We start from the raw sequence: 23,096 nt of genomic DNA on the forward strand, positions 1-23,096 counted from the left end.
AGGTTGTGGAGAGACTGGAACACTTATACACTCCTGGTGGGAATATAAAATGGTACAACCACTTTGGAAATCGATTTGGCGCTTCCTTAAAAAGCTAGAAATGGAATTACCATATGATCCAGCAATCCCACTCCTTGGAATATATCCTAGAGAAAGAAGAGCCTTTACATGAACAGATATATGCACACCCATGTTTATTGCAGCACTGTTTACAATAGCAAAAAGATGGAAGCAACCAAGGTGCCCATCAATGGATGAATGGATAAATAAGTTATGGTATATTCACACAATGGAACACTATGCATGGGTAAAGAACAGTGAGGAATCTGTGAAACATTTCATAACATGGAGGAACCTGGAAGGCATTATGCTGAGTGAAATTAGTTGCAAAAGGACAAATATTGTATAAGCCCACTATTATAAGAACTCAAGAATTAGTTTAAACAGAGAAGAAAATATTCTTTGATGGTTACAAGAGGTGGGTGGGAGGGAGAGGGATATTCACTAATTAGATAGTAGATAAGATCTATTTTAGGTGAAGGGAAAGACAACACACAATACAGGAGAGGTCAGCACAACTGGACTAAACCAAAAGCAAAGCAGTTTCCTGAATAAACTGAACGCTTCGAAGGCCAGCATAGCAGGGGTGGGGGTTTGGGGACCATGGTTTCAGGGGACATCTAAGTCAATTGGCATAATAAAATCTATTAAGAAAACATTCTGCATCCCACTTTGAAGAGTGGCATCTGGGGTCTTAAACAGCAATCAGCATCAATTGGTCTCATCCCACCAGGATTAAAGAAGAATGAAGAACACCAAAGACACAAGGTAATTATGAGCCCAAGAGACAGAAAGGGCCACATAAACCAGAGACTACATTAGCCTGAGACCAGAAGAATTAGATGGTACCTGGCTACAACTGATGACTGCCCCGATAGGGGACACAACAGAGAACCCCTGAGGGAGCAGGAGAGCAGTGGGATGCAGACCCCAAATTCTCGTAAAAAGACCAGACTTAAGGGTCTGACTGAGACTAGAAGCACCCTGGTGGTCATGGTCCCCAGACCTTCTGTTAGCCTGAGACAGGAACCATTCCCAAAGCCAACTCTTCAGACAGGGATTGGACTGGACAATGGGATAGAAAATGATCTTGGTGAAGAATGAGCTTCTTGGATCAAGTAGACACATGAGACTATGTTGGCATCTCCTATCTGAAGGGGAGATGAGAGGGCAGAAGGGGGTCAGAAGCTGGCGGAACCCACATGAAAAGAGAGAGTGGAGGGAAGGAGTGTGCTGTCTCATTAGGGGGAGAGAAATTAGGAGTATATAGCAAGTTGTATATAAATGTTTGTATAACAGACTGACTTGATTTATAAACTTTCATTTAAAGCACACACACACACACACAAAAAGTCACATCACAGGCTGGATGTGGGGAAAAGACTACGTTGCCCGCTAAACCCATGCACCTTGCTTTGGCAGGAGACGCCGGCCTATTGACAGTCTAGGAAAGTAGCGCTTGCTGCGGCCCACGTCTACGGGGGTGGGACTTCCTGTGTTTTGTGGGTTACGTCATTTATCTGCGGCGCTGGGGTTCCTCCCACTATAGTGAAGCGGGTGTTGGGCTGGATCTGTTATTTTAGAGAGCAAGCAGGAAAGTACGGTGAGGACAAGTGACACTTTGGCGCCATTGTACAAGCCTGACCTCTCCCCGCCCTGTAACCAGAGTGTTTCCTGGGCGACCGCTGAGGCCTCCCACGATCCCAGACGCGGCTCCCTGGGCCTGAAAGCCTTTTACGTGGGGGAAACTGAGGCCCTGAGTGCGAATCATCCGCGGTCACCCAACTTAGGACAGGGCAGGGTGGGGTCGGCTGAGCACGGGGACCGGCCCCAGTAACGTTCCTGTCCAGGTCTTACGCTGCGACAGGGTCACACGATGGCGACAGAGCTGAGGGACCGGGTGCAGGTCAGTGGAGGATGTTTTTGGAATTGCTGGTTCTCGCTAGGTTGGAGAGGGCTCCTGGGCGAGCTGGAAGGGGAGAAAGTTTCTGGGTCTTTCTTTACAGCTGTTTGTTCAGGGCAAGTGGTGCTGGCTGGCTGATTCCTTACTATCTGAAGGCCAGAACAGTGTCGGGCCCCTGACAGCTGCTCAGTCAGTGATGGAAAGATGAATGATGCTCCTTCCAATGGAACCCATGGCACTTACCAATCCAGCCCTCCATCATGAATCCAGGTCTGCCCTGGCCGACCACCTCCGCCTTGATCCCTACCATTTTTCCCTGGTTCACTGCTCACCAGATCTACCAACTTCTCTGTACTAGGTTGTCTTCAGTATCCCAGCCTTTGCTCTTGCAGTTCTCTCTGCCTCAGACGTTATCCCCACATCGTTACAGGGCCTCCCTTGGCATCTTTCTGACTGATGCTCCAATGTCACCTCTTTAAAGAGACCGTTCCTAGAAGTTAGGAGTTCCTGGGTGGTACAAGTGATTTGTGCTTGTGTACTAACCTACTAACCTAAAAGCTGGTGGTGAGAACCCACCCAGCGTCACCGTGAACAAAGCAGTGAGAACCAGTGAGGCTCAGTTGTCACCACTTTTACCTTGATTGGTGTTATTGTTGTTATCATCATCATCATCTTCATTCTGTGATATCTCACAATGCTTACTGTCCTATTCTCTCATGACTCCCCACATAGGAAGCTTTTTATCTCCTGTACTATTGTATTTTCTCTAAAGCAGCATCCCACTACCAAGCTAGGCCCTCAGGAAATGCTTGGAGATTTGGGCCCTGAGTCTCTACGAAATGATGATTGACAGACAGACAGGCTTTCCTCCTATCTAGGAGGCTCGAGACCAACACTGCTGCCTCTCTTACTTGCCAGGTGTCTTTGACCTTCGAGGATGTGGCCGTGACCTTCACGCAGGACGAATGGGGGCAGCTGGACCTGGCCCAGAAGACCCTATACTGGGAGGTGATGCTGGAGACCTGCAGTCTTTTTGTCTCACTAGGTAAGGCCTCACGTGTACACCATGCAGACAACCCATAGAAAAAAGAACCCTTTTGCCCTCTTGACCCAGGACTGGCTGGTCTCCTTGCACCCCACTGAGGGATTATTGGGGAAGAAACATGTTGCTGTTGTTGTTAGGTGCCACTGAGTTGGTTCTGACTCATAGCGGTCCTGTGTACAACAGAATGAAATGCTGCCAGGTCCGGCACCATCCTCACAATAGTTGCTGTGCTTGAGCCCACTGTTGCAGCCACTGTGTCAGTCCATCTCGTTCAGAGTCTTCCTCTTTTTTGCTGACCTTCTACTTTACCAAGCATCATGTCCTTCTCCAGGGATTGGCCCCTTCTGATAACATGTCCAAAGTACCTGAGATGAAGACTCACCTCCTTGCTTCCAAGGAGCGTTCCGGCTGTATTTCTTGCTCGACAGATTTGTTTGTTCTTCTGGCAGTCCGTGGTATATTCAGTATTCTTCACCAACACCTTAATTCAAAGGCATCAATTCTTCAGTCTTCCTTATTCATTTTCCAGCTTTTGTGTGCATATGAGGCAACTGAAAAAACCATGGCTTAGGTCAGACACACCTTAGTTCTCGAAGTGATGTCTTTGCTTTTCAACACTTTAAAGAAGTGTTTTGCAGCAGATTTGCCCGATGCAGTATGTTGTTTGATTTCTTGACTCCTGCTTCCATGGGTGTTAATTATGGATCCAAGTAAAATGAAATCCTTGACAGCTTCAGTGTTTTCTCTCTTTGTTATGATGTTTATTATTGGTCCAGTTGTGAGGGTTTTTGTTTGCTTTATGTTGAGGTGTAATCCATACTGAAGGCTGTAGTCTTTGATCCTCATCAGTAAGTGCTTCAAGTCCTATTTACTTTCTACAAGCAATGTTGTGTCATGTGCCTATCTTCTTCCAGTCCTGATGCTGCATTCTTCTTCCTATAGTCCAAGCTTCTTGGATTTTTTGCTCAGCATACAGATTGAATAAGTATGATGAAAGGACACAACTCTGACACACTCCTTTTCTGACTTTAAACCATGCAGCATCCCCTTGTTCCGTTCAAACAACTGCCTCTTGGTCTATGTACAGTTTCATGAGCACAATTAAGTATTCTGGAATTCCCATTCTTTGCAATGATACCCATAACTTCTCATGATCCACGCAGTCGAATGCCTTTGTGCAGTCAGTAAAACACAGGTAAACATCTTTCTGGTATTCTCCTTTTAGCTAAGATCCATCTGACATCAGCAATGATATCCCTTGTTCCACATCCTCTTCTGAATCCGGCTTGAACTTCTAGTAGTTCTCTGTCGATGTACTGCTGCAACCACTTTTGAATGATCTTCGGCAAAAGTTTACTTGTGTGTGATATTAATGATATTGTTCAGTAATTTCCACGTTTTGTTGGATCACCTTCCTTTGGAATGAATACATACTCCCTTAAAGTGGCTCACTGAATGTGTTGGAAGGAAATGGGGATGTCTCACGAAACCCCAGGGCAAGATTTCCAGCCGGGCCCCATGAAGAAGCAATCTAGAAACTGAGAGGAAGTACGAACATCATGTCCTGGCATCTGAGTCCCTTGTCTTGTCTGCTGTGTGTCTGTTCCTGTCACTTTCTTTTCAAATTGGCTTTTTTTGTCTTAGTGAGTTTGTGCAGGAATTGGTCACCTCATTCCTCAATTTCTGAGACCCCCAGCGTCTTCAGTTCTACTTTTCTCAGCATGTTTTCTATTTTTCCGCTGCTGTTCTCTGTGAGGCAGAAAATGGCCACCCGTGTCTACACTTCTCTTGACGTTTCACTCCCGTGCCCAGCACAGACTGGCCTCAATCTTAGCTCTTTATTCCACATTCCAGATAGGGATTTGATTATGACTGAGCACATTGGCTCAAATGGTCCCACAGTCCAGTTAGTGAATCCATGGGTGATAGGTTGTTTTCCAAGATAAGTGTGAGTCAGGCAGGGACTCTGGGAGGTGTTTGCCATCAGTGCCACTCAGTGTTGTGCTAAGCTATGTTATCTTTGTCTGTGAGGCCTCTTTATTCCCTGGGGCCTTCGTGTCATGCCTAACTCAGACTGTTGATGATCTGGATGCAGTTAGCAAGTTGAGGAGACCAGTGCTTTCTACCCTGCCTGAGGTCCAAAATCACCTTGGGAGTTTTAAAATGTATTCATGCCCCTGACTCAGTCCTCAGAGATTGTTTTAGTTGTTTGTGAATGGGAATCAGACAGCCAAAGGTAGTTCTGACAGGCAGATTGAAGCCCACTGACTTGGATTAATTAGACAGCACCTTCTGGAAGGAGGGGACATTTCCCTGGGTCATGTGGCTGTGTCGGAACAGTGTTGGGATTCCATAGGCTGGAGGTCAGAGGGAATAATGCTGCCTGAACAGCCAGCACTGCTGTCCACGGTCTTTGGGGCCTCAGGATGGTGTTTGTATCCTGGGTTTGCTGGTCACAGGTCAGAGTTTGGCTTGCTTGGATGAGAGCAGCCTCATTCCGAGGTCTCATTCTCATCCCGAAGTCCCAGATTAGACTAAGAGGTTTTATGTCTTTTCAGAAAAATCCCTGTGTCCTCTTCCTTTTCCATGAGCAGGGTGTCCTGTGCCCAAACCAGTGCTGATCTATGACTTGGAACTCAGGCAGGAGCTATGGGCTGTGAAGAAGGACCTCTCACTAAGCACCATTCCAGGCAGATGACCTAGAGCCGGGCTGTTGGAGGGCCCTGTGGTCTGCAGACCTCGAGGAGACCACTGGGCTTGTATCCCCTCAGGAAACTTCATGTCGTTACCTCTGTAGGGATGTGGGAACCGTGAAGCCCTTTGCAAGCATTTTCTCATTTAACCCTCATGAGTCTATGAGGCAGGAACTGAAGAGTTTCTCAGTTTGTCAGATGAGAAAATTGAGACTTAGAGGAGGCAAATGGTTTGTCCAAGAACATCTGAGGCTCCAGATGAGGTGTTTTGGCTCCAGAGCCTACACGCTTAACCTCTGTACTATATGAGCTTATGCAGCACAGCCCAAACTTATCAGACTTTATCATGCATCTGCTTTTAGCATTTGAGCCTCTAGGTTTGTTTTTCCCTGTTCTCTCTGGAACTTTTTTTTTCTTCTTACTTGGATTGCCACATTAATGTTAGCTTCATCAGGTATCTCGCAGCCAGTTCTTTTTACTCTTAAATACTCTAAGTTTACTCTATACATACTTATACATTCAACTTACATGATTCCACATTAGCTCCCAGTTGTATATTATTTGACTGTCCCATAACGAAAAGTGGTAACTAACACGTATTGCTTCCTTATTTGGTGCCTAGTATCATACTGAGCATGGCATGGGCACTGTTCAACGTCATCTTCGTATCAGTCTTGTAGGGCAGGCTCTGTTTTTATCCCAATTTTTGGGGGCGAACATGGAGGTGTAGGGAATTTGAGTAGCGTACAGTGTACTACTAAACTAATATTGAGTTCTGTTGGGACTTGAGCCTAGGGTTTTTGTGGTCAGAGACCAAGATCTTAATCATAATATTCGAGTAGCCTCTAACCCTTTCTTTTGTGGACCTCAGGTATACAGATTTAGATTAATCATAAACCTTGGTTAATGACACATTCTCATCATTGGTTCATGAATGACCCTAAATTAATTTATTTCACTTATTAATTCAATTATTAATTCACTTATTTTTTTTAATAATTTTTATTGTGCTTTAAGTGAACGTTTACAAATCAAGTCAGTCTCTCACACAAAAACTTATATACAGCTTGCTGCATACTCCCAGTTGCTCTCCCCCTAATGAGACAGCACGCTACCTCCCTCCACTCTTTCTTCTCATGTCCGTTTCGCCAGCTTCTAACCCCTTTTACCCCCTCATCTCCCCTCCAGGCAGGAGATGCCAACATAGTCTCAAGTGTCCACCTGATCCAAGAAGCTCGTTCCTCACCAGCATCCCTCTCCAACCCATTGTCCACTCCAGTCCATGTCTGAAGAGTTGGCTTCGGAAATGGTTCCTGTCCTGGGCCAACAGAAGGTCTGGGGGCAGTGACCACTGGGGTCCTTCTATTCTCAGTCAGACCATTAACTCTGGTCTTCTATGAGAATTTGGAGTCTGCATCCCACCAGTTTCCTGCTCCCTCAGGGGTTCTCTGTTGTGTTCTGTCAGGGCAGTCATTGATTGTATCCAGGCACCATCTAGTTCTTCTGGTCTCAAGCTGATGTAGTCTGTGGTTTATGTGGCCCTTCCTGTCTTTTGGGCTCATAATTACCTTGTGTCCTTGGTGTTCTTCATTCTCCTCTGATCCAGGTGTGTTGAGACTCATTGATGCATCTTAGATGGCTGCTTGCTAGCATTTAAGACCCCAGCCACCACTCTTCAAAGTGGGATGCAGAATGTTTTCTTAATAGATTTTATTATGCCAATTGACTTAGATGTCCCCTGAAACCATGGTCCCCAAACCCCTGCCCCTGCTACGCTGGCCTTCGAAGCGTTCAGTTTATTCAGGAAACTGCTTTGCTCTTGGTTTAGTCCAGTTGTGCTGACCTCCCCTGTATTGTGTGTTGTCTTTCCCTTCACCTAAAGTAGTTCTTATCTACTATCTAATTAGTGAATATCCCTCTCCCCCCGCCCCATAACTACAAAAGAATGTTTTCTTCTCAGTTTAAACTATTTCTTGAGTTCTTATATTAGTGGTCTTATACGATATTTGTCCTTTTGCAACTGACTAATTTCACTCAGCATAATGCCTTCCAGGTTCTTCCATGTTATGAAATGTTTCACAGATTCCTCACTGTTCTTTATTGATGCGTAGTATTCCATTGTGTGAATATACCATAATTCCTTTATCCATTCATCCGTTGTTGGGCACCTTGGTTGCTTCCATCTTTTTACTGTTGTAAACAGTGCTGCAACGAACATGGGTGTCCATATATCTGTTCGTGTTAAGGCTCTTCTTTCTCTAGGATATATTCTAAGGAGTGGGATAGCTGGATCGTATGGTAGTTCTATTTCTAGCTTTTTAAGGAAGTGCCAAATTGATTTCCAAAGTGGTTGTACCATTTGACATTCCCACCGACAGTGTAGAAGTGTTCTAGTCTCTCCACAGCCTCTCCAACATTTATTATTTTGTGTTTTTTGGATTAATGCCAGCCTTGTTGGAGTGAGATGAAATCTCATTGTAGTTTTGATTTGCATTTCTCTAATGGCTAATGATCGTGAACATTTCCTCGTATATCTGTTAGCTACCTGAATGTCTTCAGTGAATTGTCTATTCATATCTTTTGCCCATTTTTTAATTGGATTATTTGTCTTTTTGTAGTTGAGTTTTCACCGTGTCATGTAGATTTAAGAGATCAGGCGCTGATCGGAAATGTCATAGCTAAACACTTTTCCCGGTCTGTAGGTAGTCTTTTTACTCTTTTGGTGAAGTCTTTGGATGAGCATAGTTGTTTGATTTTTAGGAGCTCCTAGTTATCTAGTTTTTCTTCTGCATTCTTAATAACGTTTTGTATACTGGTTATGTCATGTATTAGGGCTCCTAACGTTGTCCCTATTTTTTCTTCCATGATCTTTATCGTTTTAGATTTTATATTTAGGTCTTTGATCCATTTTGAGCTCATTTTTATGCATGGAGTGAGGTTTGGGTCTTGTTTCATTTTTTTGCAGATGGATATTCAGTCATGCCAGCACCGATGGTTAAAAAGACTGTCTTTTCCCCATTTAACTGTTTTGGGGCCTTTGTCAAATATCAACTGCTCATATGTGGATGGATTTATGTCTGGATTCTCAATTCTGTTCCACTGGTCTATGTATCTTCTTTTTTTTTTTTTCCATAATATATTCAATAACACCACCCATCCCATCCCCAGAATGAGAACGTTAACACATACTCGACTTACCTCTGTCTATGTGCTTCTTCTCTTCCCTATCCCTGCATCTCCTCCACAAAAATAACATTTGCCTGAATTATCCATTTATTATTCCATTCCTTATTATTCCCAGCCTTTTCGGTGGGAAAGATTTTACATATAAATTCTATTTCTTTAGTAGACATTGGGATCTTCAGATTTTCTCTTTCTTCTTATATCAAGTTCTCCATTTATATAGCTCTTCTTTAATGTCTTCAAGAAAAGGATTGTAATTTTCTCCATCAGATTGTGTCTCTTTGACCAGTCTTTTCACCTGGCCATTCCTCAGGCATACCAGACTCAATATGTCCACGCAGAACTCATGTTCTGCCTTACAAGCCATGTCCTGGGAGTAGCCATGGCCATCCGTACCATCACCCCTGTTAGGACCTTGGGAACTGGCCTCCACTCTTCCCTGCCTGTCTCTGCTTTCTCAGCAATACCCTTCTCTCCTGCCCAGCCATGCCCTGGGTTCTCTGAAGACTACCTTTGTAGTTTCTGTCTCCTAAGGCTACAGCCATCTTCCCACTCTCTCTGTGTATCAACTCCTACACCTCTGTTAGAACTCACTGCATATAGTCTCCTGTGGGCAATCTCCCTTGATCCCTTTTTGTCTCCTCTTTGGGCTGCATTAGGTACCCCTTCATAATGCTGTTGTAGCACCATGAGATGTTCTCACTTACAGCAAACTCACCACACACAGTGTCATTACTACTGTGTCCACCGATGTCGTGTCTGGAATTGAAAATTCAAACCTGGGTTTCAGAGATGTCAAAACTCTGCAGGCACAGAGGCAGTATTTCCACACACTCTGCAAGAAAAGAAGACCTGGTGATCTGCTCCTGTAGATTTACACCCTATGAAACTCTATGGGGCAGTTCTACTCTGTTCTGTAGGTCACTATGAGTGGGAATCTACCCGATGGCATACAACACTAACATGTTAGCATTGGAGTCTTGGGTGGCACAAATGGTTACATATTCTAGCTGAAAAGTCGTCAGTTCTAAGCCACCCAGAGGCGCCCTGGGAGATAGTCCTGACAATCTGCTTCCAAAAGATCACAGCATTGAAAACCCCTTGAAGCAACTCTTTTCTTCCTATGTGGGTTGCCATGAGTTGGAATATATTCAACAGCAACTAGTAACAACAACATCTTAGCATCACGAATGCTAATCACTAATTACTAATTTTTCGTATTGCCTTCTCTTCAGGTGACTGTGAACAGCTGCAGACAACAGAGCCTATTATTTGTCACCTGGCCTTGTCTGAGGAAGACTCACTGCAGGAACAGTTGTCACAGGGAGCCTCAAGGAAATCCAGGATGGAGCGAGCCATGGATCAGGAGGGATCATCGAATATTCAGGAAGGGCACTTGAGGCCAAAGATAGATGCTCAGAAGGAAATGCTCCCTGGGAACATAAGCCCTGAACGTGATGGCGTGTGGACAGATGAAAGTGTCCCTTCCAAGATTGTACAGGAGCGAGTCTCTCCAGGAGATCATCTCCTTAAATATGACTCAGGTGGACCAGGTAAAGATCCTTCAGTTCACAAAGAGAAAAATTCCTATAAATGCAAGGAATGCGGGAAAGTGTTTAACAAGAACTGCCTCCTTGTTCAACATGAGTGGATTCACTCTAGCGTGAAGCTCTACGAGTGTACAGAGTATGGGACAACCTTTGGCAAGAGTACACACCTCCTTCATCACCTTAACGTCCAAACAGGAAAAAAGTCCTATGAGCATATTGACTGTGGAAATGCCTTGAACCACAGGTCACACCTTGCACAGGAACTGCAATTTCACACTGGTGTGAAGCATTATGAGTGCATTAAGTGTGGCAAGGCCTTCAGCCGCAGATCACAACTTACTCGACACCACCGGATTCACACTGGGGAGAAGCCCTATAATTGCACAGAATGTGAGAAGGCCTTCAAACGCAGGTCACACCTTGCACAGCACCAGCGGATTCATACTGGGGAAAAGCCCTATGAGTGCAGTGAGTGTGGGAAGGCCTTCAACAACAGGTCACACCTTGCACAACACGAACGGATTCACACTGGGGAGAAGCCCTATGAGTGCACAGTGTGTGGAAAGGCCTTCAACAACAGGTCACACCTTGCACAGCACCAACGGATTCACACTGAGGAGAAACCCTACAAGTGCAGTGAATGTGGGAAGGCCTTCAACCAAAGGGCACATCTTACACAGCACCAGCGGATTCACACGGGGGAGAAGCCCTATGAGTGCACAAAGTGCGGGAAGGCCTTCAGCCTCAGGTCGCACCTTGCACAGCATCAGCGGATTCACACTGGGGAGAAGCCCTATGATTGTAGTGAGTGTGGGAAGGCCTTCAAAAACAGGTCACACCTTGTACAGCACCAGCGGATTCACACTGAGGAGAAACCGTACGAGTGTAGTGAGTGTGGGAAAGCCTTCAACCAAAGAGCACACCTTACACAGCACCTGCGGATTCACACTGGGGAGAAGCCCTATGAGTGCAGTGAATGCGGAAGGGCCTTTACCCACCGCTCCACTTTTGTCTTGCATAAGAAGAGCCACACAGGAGAAAAACCTTTTGCGTGCAAAGAGCGTGGGAAAGCATTTTGTGATCAGCCAGGCTTAATCCGACACTCCATCACCCACTCATGAGAGAAGCCCTATGAGTGTGTTGAGTGTGGGAAAGCTTTTAGCCAAAACACCAACCTTGTTTGACACGCCATTATTCACACTGGAGAGAAACCCTATAAGTGCAGTGAATGTGGGAAGGCCTTCAACCATAGGTCAAGCACCAAAGGCAAAGCCACATCAGTGTGACAGATGTGGAAGACTTTTCACAAGTGGGCAAACCTCAGTCAACATCTAAGGACCGCTACCGGGGACAGACTCTTTAAATGTAACTACTGAGGAAAATCTTTGACCAGAGGAAGCATCTTACTCAACATCTGACATTCATGCCAAAGGGAAAGGTCACAAGTGAAAAGGCATTCTGCCATAAATCATTACTTCTCATCTAACAGTCATATTAGACATTGACCTGCCTAGTCTCTGATTCTACCTTTGAGAATTCATCCAGGAGGGGGACCCAGTAATCATTGTTCATTTAGGAAAAGCTTCAGCCACATCTGTCTGAGTTTACTCTGCATTGTTATCTCAGGAATAGTTAAGCAAATAATGAGGAGACAGAGGAGACGTAGAAAAGATAAGTTTTTTCAGAATTCCCTGCCAAGCTTATTACAGTTTGTCATTGAGTTCTAATTTGAGGGTAAGGGAGTATTGTTTCTGCAGTAAAAAGTCCTCAAAAAATAGAAGAAAACCCATTGCCGTCGAGTTGATTCTGACTCATGGTGACCTTATAGGACAGAGTAGAAGTGCCCCATAGGGTTTCCAAGGTGTGGCTGGTTAGCAGCTAAGCTCTTAACTGCTGAGCCACCAGGGCTCCAAAAGGTCCTCAGCCTCATTATAAGTTCACTGGTATCCAGTGCCAGTGGAGTTTATCAGTTGAGGGCAGATCTGCAACAATTTCTTGAAAGCTTTCTTTGTTCCACAACATTTACTACCCTTGAGGTATATAAACCTTTAGGAGAAATATGAAGGCTTAAATAATGAAGTAGTTTATATTTAAGGAGGTAGCAAGGCACATACAAATAGAAATATTTTATTGCACCACTTCAGACTGTTGAACCCTTTGATTTAAAAAAAAAATCATTTCTTCATGTAGTTTCAATTGCCCAACATTTGCTTTTTTTTAATCCCTATTTCTTTTTTTCTTTTTGCTTCTGTGGCATGTGGATGATAGTGGAACTTGTGACTTTCCTAGGTGAGTCCTCTTCTTTACTCTCACTAGCGCTCCTCAGCTTTTTTAATCTTCTATAGAGAAATTTCTCTAAGTCTACCTCGACAGTTTTCTAGGGTTGAATTACAGCTGAAACAAAATAAAACACATAGTTAAAGGATCACGATAAACTAAGAAAAATATGGAGAAGGAATCATATTTTTCATCTTGTGTGAAGACTTGCTTTCAAAGTAAAGCAACTGAAATTTTAACAGGTAAACCAGGATGTGTACATGCAAGTACATGTGGGTATTACAGCTGTCACCATGGCTTTAGTTGCCCGATGATGTCTGTGGTCATGACATTTTTGAAATTCCTCCATTTGATAACATGTTCAAAGACCCAATATTGAAAAAGGTCTGGTTCATAGGTACCACGGGATAGGACATCAATAGCTAATGAGCAAAACTACCCAGCATCTCAACCATGTGTCTTTGGTTTTGTGCCTGAAAGAGGAAGGGAAGTGGAAATACCAACCAAGAAGGGATGAAAAAGCAATTGTGGGAGTGGCAAGCTATTGTCTTGAGCTGGGCTGGGCCCTTGGGAAGGGAAAGGTGGCAGAGGGAGGGCAGAGTGAAGTGGAAGGTGGACACTCAGGATCCCTGACTCTCCCTTCCCCTGCTTCCAGAAAAGGGGCTCTCTTCTTCCTTTCCTGTCAGCTGGTTCTTAAGAATTGATGACTTTGAAGTTTGCTGTCTGCTGAGCAAGAGGAAACTTGGCAGTGTACATCCATCTCAGCCCAAGGAAAATCCTTTATCATGGCCCTGAAAGTTTGAAGTCCCAGAGCAAGAAGGAAGGACTGGGAAAAGGCAACAGGGTTAGCATTGGGTGGGAGCTTTATGTTGTGTAATTGGAGTGGACTGCAGAGAAAAGTCTTCAAGGTGGAAGCAATGGGACAGTTTGGGGGGAAAATCTAGGTTCAGATTAGGAGAGAAAGGAAAAAGGAAATGTAAAGGCTCTCTGCCAGAGACTGTTTTTTCTATGGATGGGTCTAGATTTTAATTTCTCTGCACAGCTGGTGCTGCAATCCTTACTTCTCCAGCTAGGACTTGAAACCTTTTGGGCCATTCAGCCAGAAAGATAAAATCCCTGACATCCAGAGATGATTTATAAGACTTTCCATAATATACCTCTGGGATGATTGGTAGAACTAACATGACTGTTGGTTTCTTTTCCCAGCCAGTTAAGTTTGGGGTTGTCCAGGGTTGACCCTCTGTCGAGTCCATTCTTCATCTACACTCATTTCTTCGATGATCTCACTCATTATGATCACTTGAAACAAGAGTGTATGCCAACAACTCCTAAATTATACCTCCAAGACAGAGCTCTCTCCCAGTGTTCCTATGTGGGATTACCTGTTTGATCCAGCTACTTTGGGTCTAATAGACATTTCACACGGACCACGCCTGAAATTAGAGTCCTCGGTTACCCTCCAAGCTGGTCCCACTTGCAGCCTCCTCGCCTAAAAATATAGAGAATGACAAATCCACTTTTCTGCTGCTCCCGTCAACAGCGCATGCACCGTCCAAATGTGACACCCGGCCAAGTGCCACAGAAGGGGGGCGGGGGGGTTGTGCGAAGAAAACGGGTCTGCACCGGACTTCTGGAGTCCTACTTTCATTGGATACTTATGACAGGGCCCGGAGAGAAGTGAACGCCGGAGGGAAGTCAGACCTAGACAAGGTCCGGATTCCTCGACTTTCCGCTTGTCGGGGCACACGGCAGATGCCCTCCTGAGAGCCTCGGTTTCCGACATACTTCCAAGGAAGGATTCACACTCGCCCATTTTTTCCCCCAGCTGTGCTCACCGTCCATAGGTGGGTCTGAGGCGGGGCACTGGGCTTCGTCTACTTTTATGTGCAGAAGACACACTTTAAAAAGAGATCACAGGCTGAAGCGGGGGGAGGTGGTGGGGAGAAAGACTACGTTTCCCGCAAGGTCGTGCATCTCGCGGCTGGGGCAGGCGCTGGGCCAATGACAGTCTAGGATGGAAGTGTTTACTGCGGCCCACGTCGGCGGGGGCGGGACTTCCTGCGTTTGCGATTTACGTCACTTATCTGCAGCTGTTATGTTGCTCCGGCTGTGGTGATTTGAGTGTCGGGTCTGTTACTTTAGGGATGGAGTAGTAAAGGACGGGGAGGAGGACAGGACACACTTCCGCCCATTGTACAAGCTTGACCTTCCCTAGCCCTGTAACGAGAGTGCTTCCTGGGCGCCCGCCGGGGCTCCACGCGATCCCCGAAGCGGCGCCGGGCCTGGACGCCTTTTACATGGGGGTTTCTGAGGCCCGGGGTGCGAGTCATCCGAGATCACCCCGCTCAGAATAGGGCAGGGGTGGGATCGGCTGAGCACTGGGGCCTGACCCGATAACCCTCCTGTCTAGGCCTTGCTCTGCCACAGGGTCCCGCGATGGCGGTGGAGCTGAGGGACCGGGAGCAGGTGAGTGGAGGATGTTTTTGGAATTGCTATTTCTCCGCTAGGTCAGAGTGGGCTCCTGGGCCGGCTGGAAGGCTAGAAGGTCGCTGGGATTTCTCTTTGCAGCTGTTTGTTAATGGCAAGTCGCTCTGATTGGCTCCTTACTATCCGAAGCCCTAGAACAGTGTCAGGCCTCTGACAGCTGCTCAGTCAGTGGTGGAAAGATGAATGATGCACCTTCCAAGGGTACCCACGACGCTTATAATGAATCCAGTCCTCCATCATGAACCCCCTACCGGATCCGCTCTGGCCTACCACGTCCAACCTTGACCCCTTCCAGTTTTCCCTGGTTCACTGCTCACCAGACCCACCAACCTGACCGCAGTAGGTTCTCTTCTACTTCAGCCTTTGCCATTCCAGTTCCCTCCGCCTCACACATTGTCCTCAGATCTTTTGAAGACCTCACCTCGAATCCTTCTGGCAGCTGCTCAGATATCACCTCTTTAGAGAGACCTTTTCTAGAAGTTTGGAGTTCCTGTGTGGTACAAATAGTTTGTGTCATCTCCTAAAGGCAGGCATTGAGAACCCACCCAGCAGTACAGTGAACAAAGCAGTGAGAACCAGTGAGGCTCAGTTGCCACCACTTTTACTGTGATTGTTATTATATTATTGTTTTTTCTGTTATCACTCTCATCCTGGGATTTCTTACAGTGCTTACTGTTCTGTTCCCTAATGACTCCCCAAATAGGAAGCTTTTCTATTCTACACTGATGTGTTCTTTCAAAAGGAGCATCCCAGCACAGAACTAGGCCCTCAGGAATTGGTGGGTGATTTGGGCCTTGAGTCTCTCTACACCTTAATCATTGACACATAGACAGGCTCTCGTCCCATCCAACAGGCTCAAGATCATCACTGCTGCCTCCTTTTGACTTGCCAGGTGACTATGACCTTTGAGGATGTGGTCGTGACCTTCACACCAGAGGAGTGGGGTCAGCTGGACCTGGCCCAGAGGACCCTGTACCGGGAGGTGATGCTGGAGACCTGCAGGCTTTTTGTTTCACTGGGTAAGGCCTCATCTTTTCACCATGCAGGCAACCCACAGATAGGGAACCCCCTCTGCCACCTTTCTCCAGGCCTGGCTGATCTTCTTATACCCCATTGAAGGATTAATGTGGAAGAAACTCACTTTCCCTAAAATGGCTCACAGGATGTGTTGGAAGGAAATGGGAGTGTCTTGCAGAATCCCAGGCAGGATTTCCAGCCAGGTCCCATGAAGGAACAGTGTAGAAAATGAGAGAAAGTATGAATATCATGTCCTGGCTTCTGAGTCCCTTGTCTTGTCTTCTCTCTATGGGTCTGTTTCTGTCACTGTCTTTCACATTGGCTTTTTCCGTCTTAGGGAGTTTATGACAGGAATTGGCCACCTCATTCCTCGCTGTCTGAGGCCCCCAGAGTCCTTGGTTCTACCTTTGTCTACATGTTTGTATTGTTTCTCAGTCTTTTTCTTCACCTGGCCACTGGGAGGACATTCTTGATACAGGAAATGACCACTCATGGACGTACTTCCCTTGATATTTCACTCCCATGCCCAGCACAGATCAGCCTCAATGTTAGGTCTTTATTTTACATTCCAGATAGGGATTTGACAGACCAACCTCAGTTGGGTGGAATATTTCCACAGTCCAGTTAACAAGGCCATGGGTGATAGGATGTTCTCCCTAACAGGAATGAGTCAGGCAGGGCCCCCAGGATGCATTCACTATCAGTGCCACTCATTGTTTATGTAAAGAACATGATCTTGGTTTGAGACATCTTTATTTCCTGGGGCCTTCATGTCTTGCCTAAGTCAGACAACTAATGTTGGGGATGCAGTTTGCAGATTGAGGAGGAGACCATTGCCTTCTATCCTCCCTGAGGTCAGAAATCACCTGGGGGCATTTAAAAACCTGCTCATGTCCCAGCCTCACTCCTCAGATACTCTGTTTTAGTTGTTGTGTGAATGGGAACCAGACAGAGGAAGGTGGTTCTGATGTACAGGCAGATTTAATACCCACTGCCTTGGATTAATTAGACAGCACCTTCTGGAAGGAGGGGCCATTTCCCTGGGTCCTTCGGCTGTCTGAACAGTGTTGAGATTCGATAGGCTGGAGGTCAGAGGGAATGGTGCTGCCTGAACAGCCAGCATTACTGTCCACAGTCTTTGAGGCTTCAGGAGGGTGTTGGTATCTTGGGTTTCAAGGTCACAGGTCAGTGTTTTGTTTGCTTGGATGGGAGCAGCCTCATTCTGAGGTCTCATTCCCATCCTGAAGTCCCAGACTAGACTGAGAGGTTTCATTTCTTCTCACAAAAATCCCTGTGTCCTCTTCCTTCTTGAACAGGGTGTCCTGTGCCCAAACCAGAGCTGATCTGTGAGCTGGAGCATGGGCAAGAGCTATGGGCTGTGAAGAAAGACCTCTCCCTAAGCACCATTCCAGGTGGGTGGCCCAGAACTGGGCAAGTGGGGGTCTCTGCAGACCTCAAGGATACTAGATCCCCTTGGGAATCTTCTTGTCGTTACCTCTCTGGGAATGTGAGAGCCATGAAGCCGTTTGACCTGTGCTTTTTCTGTCCTCCCACACCATCAGACTCTTCACCCTCTTGGGAACGGGTGGCACGTTTGCAGTACAAACAGGCTCTAGGCTCCCTGCACATCAGACCACCTATCCCGCTTTTCTCTCCCTTGTCCCCTGGGACTAGGTCACAAGCTAGAAGGACTCTATCCTCCTTCATCAACTGCCTGTCAGCCTTTTTCTATCATCCAGTCATCCATAGCTGGGTCTACACAAATCAACTGTGCCCTGCCTGCTGGCTACTTGCCCCTGTGCATTTGTTAATCTTTATAATGGCTCACAGAAGCTGTTACCTGTACTTATAGTTAATTTATTTATTATAATGGTCTCAGGCAAGGTCTGGGAAAAGTCCTAGCATGAGGCTTCCATTGTTTCCAGGGATGTGCCATTCTGTCTCCCCTGCATGTTCTCAAACATCTGGTAGGCCCTGAAGAGAGACCTCCAAGACCCCAGATCCCCTAGTCGTGGGACCTCAGTGAATATGCATGATTGGGCCCTTAATGCATAGTCATGGTAGATACAGTCAATGAATATGCATAACAGCATCATACCTCCTTTCTTTCCAGAAGTTAATTCAGCAGGTGTGGGGCATGTATAACCTCTACTTGCCTGGTTATTTCAGAAAGACAAAGAGCACCTTAATTGATCATGCTATCTGCAGAGGCCAGATAGAGAAGGCCAAATCTTTGTCCCACACTGCACTATCTTATGAATAGGAATGTGCCTGTTGCTCCACATTCTTGTCAGCATTTGGTAACGTCCCCCCCTTTACTCTTTGAGGCCCAGTGGTGAGGTTCCTCTATACCAAAGTATAGAAACCACTCTTGCTTAGGTCGCTGCTGTCATCCTAATTGACGAATACAGCAATGACAATGATCATGATGGGCCCTGAACACTCACACACTGCCAAGTGCTCTGCACAGTGCTAGTAAACATTTTCTCCTTTAACCCTCATGACAGCCTGTGAGGATAGAACTAAGAGCGTCTCAGTTTGTGAGATGAGAAAATTAAGACTTAAGGAACTAAATAATTTGTCTAAGATCATCTGACTTGGTACAGGCAGATATGAATTGCAGTGTTTTAGCTTCGGAGTGTGCACACTTACCTTCTATACGACATGAGCTTATCACGCAGCCCAAACTTATCAGACTATCATGCTTGAGTTTTGTAGCATTTGGTCTTCTTGGTTTGTCTCTCCCTATTCTCCCTGGAACTTTGTTCTCTTCTTACACCGATTGCCATATCAACGTTAGCTTCATCAGGCATCTCACGGCCCAGTCTTTTACTCTTAATACACTTAAGGTTACTTCGAACGTGCTTATACCTTCAACTTATATCATTCCATATTAGCTCCCAGTTGTATATATTTGATTATCCCATAATAAAAAGTGATAACTAAGACATACTGCTTTCTTACTTGGTGCCTGGCACCATACTGAGCATTCCCTGAGCACTGTTCAACGTCATCCTCATAACAGTCCTGTAAAGCAAGCTCTGCTTTTATTCCTATTTTTTTAGAAGAGAAAATGGAGGCATAGGGAATTTGAGTGGCTTACAGTGTGCCACAAAACTAGTGTTGAGTTCTCTTGGGACTTGAGGCTAGGTTTTTTGTGGTCGGAGACCAAGATCATAACCATAATACTCAAGCGCCCTCAAATTTTTTCTTTTGTGGACCTCAGGTGTACAAATTTAGATTAATCATAAACTTTGGTTAATGACACACACTTATCATTGGTCTGTGAATGACCCTGATTTAATTAATTTTTTGTTTGCTTATTCATTTTTTTGAAAATAATACACTGAATAACATCATCCATCCAAAGAATGAAAATATTATGTATACTCAGCTTAACTTTATCTGTGTGCTTCTTCTCTTCCCTATCCCTGTGTCTCCTCTACAGAAATAACATTTGCCTGAATTACCAGCTTACTGTCCCATTCTTTTCTTGGTGGTAAAGGCTTTACGTATAAATTCAATTTCTTCAGTAGATATTGGGATCCTCAGATTTTCTGTTTCTTGTGTCACTTCTCCATTTATAAGTTGTTACTGTTAGGTGCCATTGGATTGGTTCTGACTCATTGACCTTACATGTAACAACAAAACACTGCCCGGTCCTGTGCCATCCTCACAATCGTTGGTATGCTTGAGCCCATTGTTGCAGCCACCGTGTCAGTCCATCTTGTTGAGGGTATTCCTCTTTTTCACTGAGCCTGTACTTTACCAAGCATGATGTCCTTCTCCAGGGACTGGTTCCTCCTGATAACATGTCCAAAGTATGTGGGAAGAAGTCTTACCATCTTTGCTTATGGCTCTTCTTCTTCCAAGACAGACTTGTTCATTCTTCAGGCAACACCATAATTCAAAAGCATCAATTCTTCTTTGGCCTTTCTTGTTCATTGTCTAGCTTTCACATGCACGTGAGGCAATTGAAAATACTGTGGCATGGGTCAAGCACACCTTAGTCCTCAAGGTGACATCTTTGATTTTTAACACTTTAAAGAGGTCTTTTGCAACAGATTTGCCCAATACAGTGTGTCTTGACTGCTGCTTCCATGGGTGTTGATTGTTAACCCAAGTAAAATGAAATCCTTGACAACTTCAATTTTTTCAACATTTATCATAATGTTGCTTATGTGTTCAAGAAAAGGATTATAATTTTCTACGTCAGATTGTGTCTTTTTCGCTAATATTTTCACCTATCCATTCCTCAGGCATACCAGACTCAATATGTCCACCCAGATCCTATTCATTTCTGCCTTATAAGCCTTGCCCTGGGTGTGGCTATAGACATCACCATGTCATCCAAATCAGAACCCGTGAAATAAGCCTCCTCTCTGCCCTGCCTGTCTCTGCTTTGTCAATCTCCTCTCCTGCATGGCCTTTCCCTGGGTTCTCTGAAGACTGTGCCTTTGTATATTCTGCTTCTAAGGTTGCAGTGCCCTGCCCACTCTCTCTATCTGGCAATTCATCCGTCTCCATTAGGACACAGCTTGTGGGACACCTCTTCTGGGACAGCCCCTGATCTCTTCCTATCTCCCATTTGGGCTGCCTTAGGTTCCTCTTCCCTAGACTCTTGTAGCACCTTGAGATGTCCTGGCTTAGAGCATGCTCACCACATATAGTGTCATCATTACTCTGTCTCCCTGTCCCCGGCCTTAACACTGAGCAAGGGACTCCACTCCAGACCCTGTGCCCCCTGCCCTAGACTCGTCCGCTGGATTTCCCTGTATAGATTTCAAAAAACTAAGAGCCAAAAAAGAAAGAAATGGCAAACCTGGGTTTCAGAGATGTCGAAACACAGCAGGCATAAAGAATTATTTCCATTTTAATGCTCTCACTGAAGAGATGATTTTATTTTTTCTATGTTAGCATTACTAATGCCGATCACTAATCACTAATTTTACATATTGCGTCCCCTTCAGGTGGTAGTGAAAAGCTTGCAACAACAGAGCCTATCATTTGTCACCCGGCCTTGTCTGAAGAAGTGTCACTCCAGGACCAAATGACACAGGGAGCCTCAAGGAACGCCTGGTTGGAGCAAGCCGTGGATCAAGTGGGGCCATCGAATATTGAGGAAGGTAACTTGAGGCCAAGGACAGACTCCCAGAAGGAAAGGCTCCCCAGGAACGTATGCCCTGAACATAATGGTAGGTGGACATATGAAAGTATCCGCTCAGGGGTTCTACAGAAGCAAGTCTCTCCAGGAGATGCTGTCCTTAAACTTGATGTAAGTGGACCAGGTAAAGATCTTTCAGCTCACAAAGAGAAAAATCCTTATAAATGCAAGGAATGTGGGAAAGTGTTTAACAAGAACTGCCTTCTTACTCAACATGAGCGAATTCACTCTGGTGTGAAGCCCTATGAGTGCAGAGAGTGTGGGAAAACTTTTAGCAAGAGCACACACCTCCTTCAGCACCATGTTATTCACACTGGGGACAAGCCCTACGAGTGCACAGAGTGTGGGAAGGCATTCAACCGCAGGTCACACCTTACTCGGCACCAGCGGATTCACACTGGGGAGAAGCCCTATGAGTGCAGTGAGTGTGGGAAGACCTTCACCCACCGCTCCACTTTTGTCTTGCACAAGAGGAGCCACACTGGAGAAAAGCCCTTTGTGTGTGAAGAATGTGGGAAAGCCTTTCGTGATCGGCCAGGCTTTATTCGACACTACATTATCCACACGGGAGAGAAGCCCTATGAGTGCATTGAGTGTGGGAAGGCATTCAACCGTAGATCATACCTCACGTGGCACCAGCAGATTCACACTGGAGTGAAACCCTTTGAATGCCATGAATGTGGGAAAGCTTTCTGCGAGAGTGCAGACCTAATTCAGCACTACATCATTCATACTGGGGAGAAGCCCTATAAGTGCATGGAGTGTGGCAAGGCCTTCAACCGTAGGTCACACCTCAAGCAGCACCAGCGGATTCACACTGGGGAGAAGCCCTATGAGTGCAGTGAATGTGGAAAGGCCTTCACCCACTACTCCACTTTTGTCTTGCATAAAAGAGCCCACACTGGGGAAAAACCTTTTGAGTGCAAAGAGTGTGGGAAAGCCTTCAGCGATAGGGCAGACCTCATTCGTCACTACAGCATCCACACTGGGGAGAAGCCCCATGAGTGCATTGAGTGTGGGAAGGCCTTCAACCGCAGGTCACACCTCACGAGGCATCAGCGTATTCACACAGGGGAGAAGCCGTATGAGTGCATCGAGTGCGGAAAAGCCTTTTGCCGGAGCACCAATCTCATTCGACATGCCATCATCCACACTGGGGAGAAGCCCTATGAATGCAGTGAATGTGGGAAGGCCTTCAGTCGCAGCTCATCCCTCACTCAGCACCAAAGGATTCATAATGGGAGAAGTCCTATCAGTGTAACAGACATGGACAGACCTTTCACAAGTGGGAAAACCTCAGTCAACATCCAAGGACTCCTTTTGGAGAAAGACTTTTTGAATTTAACCACTGAGAAAAATCTTTGGCCAAAGAAACCATCTTACTCAGCATCTGATCATTCATACCTAAGGGAAAGCCCACAAGAGCCATCCCCATGAGTAAACGTTCTGTGGCAGATCATTTGAAGAGAACTTTTAGAAACTGACCCACCTAGAGTCTGACTTTACATCTGCGAATTTATCCAAGAGAGACACAGTGGTTATTTTGCACTTAGGAAAACCTTCAGCCATATCTTTCTCCTTAATTTACAATGCAGAATTATCTCAGGAATATTTTTAAAAAGGAAGAGGTGTAGAAGAGCAAAGAAACAGGGTAACAAATATCATTCCTTCCTTGTTGGGGAGAGGGGAATGTGGTTTCAGAGGTAAAAGCATCTCA

The 23,096-nt window shown here is 45.6% G+C and overlaps 1 protein-coding gene across 1 annotated transcript; it reads left to right on the forward strand.

The window, feature by feature from the left end:
• The first annotated feature begins 1,210 nt into the window (after positions 1 to 1,210).
• Positions 1,211 to 22,828, forward strand: LOC104845451 (zinc finger protein 805-like). Its single transcript, XM_064293438.1, is given in 4 exon segments — positions 1,211 to 1,966; positions 2,882 to 3,008; positions 10,120 to 11,692; positions 21,583 to 22,828. Coding segments are annotated over 4 exon segments (2,964 nt in total). The 5' UTR covers positions 1,211 to 1,936; the 3' UTR covers positions 22,817 to 22,828.
• Positions 22,829 to 23,096: the final 268 nt, after the last annotated feature.

Source organism: Loxodonta africana, chromosome 11 (assembly GCF_030014295.1).
Source record: "Loxodonta africana isolate mLoxAfr1 chromosome 11, mLoxAfr1.hap2, whole genome shotgun sequence".
Classification (NCBI taxonomy): Eukaryota; Metazoa; Chordata; class Mammalia; order Proboscidea; family Elephantidae; genus Loxodonta; species Loxodonta africana.